This window comes from Hevea brasiliensis, chromosome 18 (genome assembly GCF_030052815.1).
Source record: "Hevea brasiliensis isolate MT/VB/25A 57/8 chromosome 18, ASM3005281v1, whole genome shotgun sequence".
In the NCBI taxonomy this organism is placed as follows: domain Eukaryota; kingdom Viridiplantae; phylum Streptophyta; class Magnoliopsida; order Malpighiales; family Euphorbiaceae; genus Hevea; species Hevea brasiliensis.
This window is the reverse complement of record NC_079510.1, coordinates 45,748,818-45,753,201: the sequence shown is the minus strand read 5'-3', so window position 1 is coordinate 45,753,201 and position 4,384 is coordinate 45,748,818. Positions and strand designations below refer to the sequence as shown.

Genomic DNA, 4,384 nt, shown 5'->3' with positions numbered 1-4,384 from the left:
ATATTTAATAAATTTTAAAGAAGATAAATATGTACTTATTAAAAAATTGGAAAAATAATTATAATTTTACTATTGCGAGAAACAATGCACAAAGCCAAAAAAGCACTGGCAAGAAGAGTCGATTCCACGATACGCCATTTCGTCAAACCTGGTGGGCCCCACCACTGCTCCCAGTTCACGCGTGCTTTGTCATCAAACGGTCCACGTCCCATCCCGCATAATGCGGGATGGGTTCCCTATGCCCACCAAATATCCGACGGCTCAGATCCTCCGCATTTGACTCTTCCCTGCCTGAGAAAATGCACGCATCCCAATAAACTACTTTTTAAATAACTTTTAATTATAATATTTTTTAATTTTTTAGAAATAAAAGTCCATACACCCTGTCATTTGTTGCTCACAGCACCCCACTCATATCTCCTGCACTTCCACTCTCTGTCTTTATACTTTTTCTCTCTCTATAGATCTTCAGCGAAAATCTTTTTTTTTTTTTTCCAGATCTTCAGTTCTGAGCTTTGGGTTTCTGTTTTCTTGGACTCTTATTAGGAAAAGATTAAAAATTAGGTCTGAATTATAGTGGGAATTTGTTATATTTATGCATGTGTTTTTTTTTAACTATTATTTCATTAGATTCTTCGTTTTTTTGCTTTATTTTGTAGCTATTTGAGATTTTCTGTTTGTTTCACGGCAAAAAGGCTGAATTTTTTTTTTTTTGGGTTGTTTGTGCTGGTGGGTGTGTCAAGTTCATTTTTTAATTGTTGATTGGTCAATTTTGCTACGAAGCTAGGATTTTTATTTATTATTACTTTTTTAATGTAATCTTGATCTGCAATCAGTCCTGGTTTTGTTGATCTATGTGTTTATGGTTTAAGCTGTTTGGTTGCTAGGAAATTTGAAGAAATTGGAAGACAGATGAGTTTGCTGAAGCTTTGTTTACTTGAGTTTTTTTGGTTAAGACCCAAAATATCTAAAATTAGATGATTGTCATGATTTCAAGGCTTCAAGCTTTTATCTCAATAGACTATAGGTTTCTTTTTTTTCTTTTTGAGATGAAGGGCTATGCTTTTGTTGTTTCCTCTTTTGTTTTGCTGATTAGTGCTCTTTATGGCTGTGCTTGATATGGAAATGGTTCATTGATTGGACAATTAAGTGTTATGCGTTTAATAATTGGGATTATTCATTTCGTTTTTTTTTTCCTAAAATTCATTTGGGTGATTTGCTATCTATTTTTGCAGTGGCAAGTTCATTTACATACTCATTTGGATTTGGTGGAGGAGAGCAACATGCCGTGGGCTGCTTCATTTGTGAATTATAGCAGGAACTGTGTTCGCCTGGTGGTCTTCTTTCGTGTTATAATCTAATTTAGATTGCTTTGGTAGTTGCTCTCCCTCTCCCTCTCCCTCTCCCTCTCCCTCTCCCTCTCCCTCTCTCTCTCTCTCTCTCTCTCTCTCTCTCTCTGTGTGTGTGTTTCTCTCATGTCTCAATGTGTTGTGGCAGAACTCAGAGAAGTGAAGGAAATACTTCATGTTTTTGCTTTATCACAATTTAGCTTACAAAATGGAAAGTGTGAAAGGTCAATTGTTTTGTTTTCTTTAATCATTGAAGGGCTTTGGGCTTATTGTTGCAGGTAAATCCTCTTTGATTGGTGAAGGAACCCTTATATTTAGTGTAGTTTCTATTTAAAAGCGGTTTGAGGTGCGAGAATGTACATTGCGGTAACCATAAAGAGGTATCGTGCTGTGAAGGAAGTAGGGAAGATTAAAATGATAGTTGGGATTACTGCGTATTACCAAGTGATGCAAGTTTGCCAGGTAAAAGTGTAATCTCTGTTTGCTTAGAAATTTTATTGTATATTTTCTGTGTTTTATTCTTGTAGTGCTTGTAATATATGTTTGATGGTTATTTTTTTGTTACTGGAAATGTTATTCATCGGTCTTGGATGATATTTATAGCCAGTAGAGTTTTTAAGTGGTGATTTCTTGAAGAGTCCCTGATAATCGTTTGCAAAGCTGGATGCATTGCAAGTTTTGAACAGATTACTGATTTTAGAGAAGTTTTAAAGCTGTTACTTCCATTTGCTGTTATTTTTGACAATGTTTATCTTAATTTATTAGTATATAGTTGAATGTTCCTGTGCTTCTTCGTTTTCTCTTTTCCTGCTTGTGTCCAGGATAGGAAAAACTAGAGAACCAAGTGTAAGTGAACTAATGATCAGAGACAAAGCTTTTGTTGTTTTTTTTTCTTAGTTAGCTTGTTGTGTACATTGTACTCTCTCTGAAGCAGGTTTATGGCTGTTCTGCTGTTGGTTTAACTTTTATTTATAGCCCCTGATGTGATTATGTCATGGCTAAATCCCAACAAATTGCACAGTTAGGAATTGTGGAATTTAGAAACATTATAAGATGTCTGTTGCAATGAATAATGGAATTTGTGTGAGATTGTGCTAAATTTATACCCTTATCCATCTTGAGTTGAAATGAAGGTTGTATTTTACTGTTTCTCTTTATCAGGTAGTGCCATATTTGTGTGGAAATGTTGTGCGTTGTTACTGTATATAGTGTTATCATCTCTGCTTTCTTGTTTGCTTCTCCTTAAGAATAGCTTATTGGATTATATAATTTTGAATTTATCAATATGTTATTAATAATGTTGGTCCATTTCCATATGCTATTGCAGGCTGAATATTTCCGTCAGTTGCTGAAGCCTGTGACGTAGTCTAGCATTACAAAGCTCTAGGGGATTGGGTTTTGGGACAGATTGCCTCTGGTTGTGTTTATACATAAGAAGGCAATGACAAAGTCACGAAGATGAACTGTTTGATTCTGGTAGTTGTTCGTTTAGAATAGACAGCTCTTTATGCAGGATGGCAATGCATTGATTCGCTATATAGTGTTCTTCTCTTTTTAGGAACCTTCTTCCAATTGGAAACCAAATAATCACCAACCCAAAGCCAAAAAAATCCATCATTCTCTTTGACTTTTTAATCCAAGGTGGGCGTCTGATGCAGAGTGACCAGCAATTTCAACCCAACAAGGCAGTGCCCCACTTTGCAAATCAAAGGGGTAATAATTACATGCATATTCCAGTTGCACCTTCTTTTGCTGCAGCACTACCTCCCACTGGAAAGCATTTGATGCCTGTTCATGGCATTGAATTTCAACCTTCTGAGGTTTGCCCAAAGAATTTCATTATTTTCGATCAGAATGATCATCGAAGCCAAATTATGTTTCATCCTGCAGTTGCCCACAAATTCAGTGGTCCTGGCTTAAATATGTGTGGAAGTTGCAACCCAGAGAATTTTGATAGAGAAGAGATCAATGGTATTGAAAGAGAAGTATCTTCTTCTTCTCTAAAAGAGGATTCAGATGATATTGATGCATTATTGAGCTTGGAAGAGGATGAACAGGATGAATATGATGAGGAAGAAGTTAGCACAGCACGAACTTATGGAAATCATGGAAGCAACTCCCCTGATTCGTACTCAACTTGTGGTTCTAAGCCCTGGAAAAATGGATCTTCATCTATTCAGAACTCCTCTGGAAATGGTAGCAGCATTAACAGTGAAAGGAAACGACAGAAGATGAAGAAGATGGTGAAGGCACTGAGAGGAATTGTACCTGGTGGTGATCAAATGAATACAGTAATGGTTATTGATGAAGCAGTCAGATATCTAAAGTCTCTCAAAGTTGAAGTGCAGAAGATTGGAGCTGGGAATTTTAAGAATTAAGTTTTAATTTCGTCTGGTATTTAACTCCATTTCTAAGATACGGGCAATTATGCACCAGTTGGTTTCCCTCTGTCTTGGCTGGTTGGTATTAGGTGAATAATGATGGCAGCTTTATTAGGCAACCATGTTCATGTTCCAACGATCCAATTATAGGTTGGTTGCCACAAAGTGAAGACATTAATGATTGTTCTCTCTTAAATTTAAATTTCTCTGTAACCTCAGTTTCTATGTACTCTTTAGTTGAGTGAAGATTGGCTTGATGTTTAATATGTATTACTCTATTCTACTAGCAGGTATTCTGTCTGGCCTGTTACTAGTTAGTACTACTTTTAATGTTATTTTGTACTTGACTTTATGTCTATCTAATTATTCCTATTTCCTATTTCCATTGCCCTATAACAGTGCTTTATATGCTTCTTTTTGTCTTTGGCATATGCTCATAATCGATGGTCCCTTGGTACTTACTCGGTGCTGGATCCAGTTGAAATGGTTTTGCTTTGTTTCAGCATGTTTTACTGAAAAGTCTGCCACTGCCCTTTTCTTTTTCAAATGCTTTAAACATACTTGTGGTTTCCCCATATCCTCTGTTAGGCAATTGTAAATACTTAATGTGCTGGGAATTTAGAGACATGAAGATATTGATGATGCATTTATGGT

General features: G+C 36.2%; 1 protein-coding gene across 2 annotated transcripts; it reads left to right on the top strand.

The window, feature by feature from the left end:
• The first annotated feature begins 389 nt into the window (after positions 1-389).
• Positions 390-4,109, top strand: LOC110668992 (transcription factor bHLH144). Of its 2 annotated transcripts, XM_021830423.2 has the most exons (4): positions 390-564; positions 1,236-1,375; positions 1,628-1,811; positions 2,677-4,109. In XM_021830423.2, exon 4 carries the CDS (start codon positions 3,002-3,004, stop codon positions 3,725-3,727), a length of 726 nt encoding a protein of 241 aa, XP_021686115.2. In that variant the 5' UTR covers positions 390-564; positions 1,236-1,375; positions 1,628-1,811; positions 2,677-3,001; the 3' UTR covers positions 3,728-4,109. The 2 variants fall into 2 exon arrangements, with proteins under 2 accessions (XP_021686115.2, XP_021686116.2); XM_021830424.2 differs by having other exon boundaries at positions 1,236-1,811.
• The last annotated feature ends 275 nt before the right edge of the window (positions 4,110-4,384 follow it).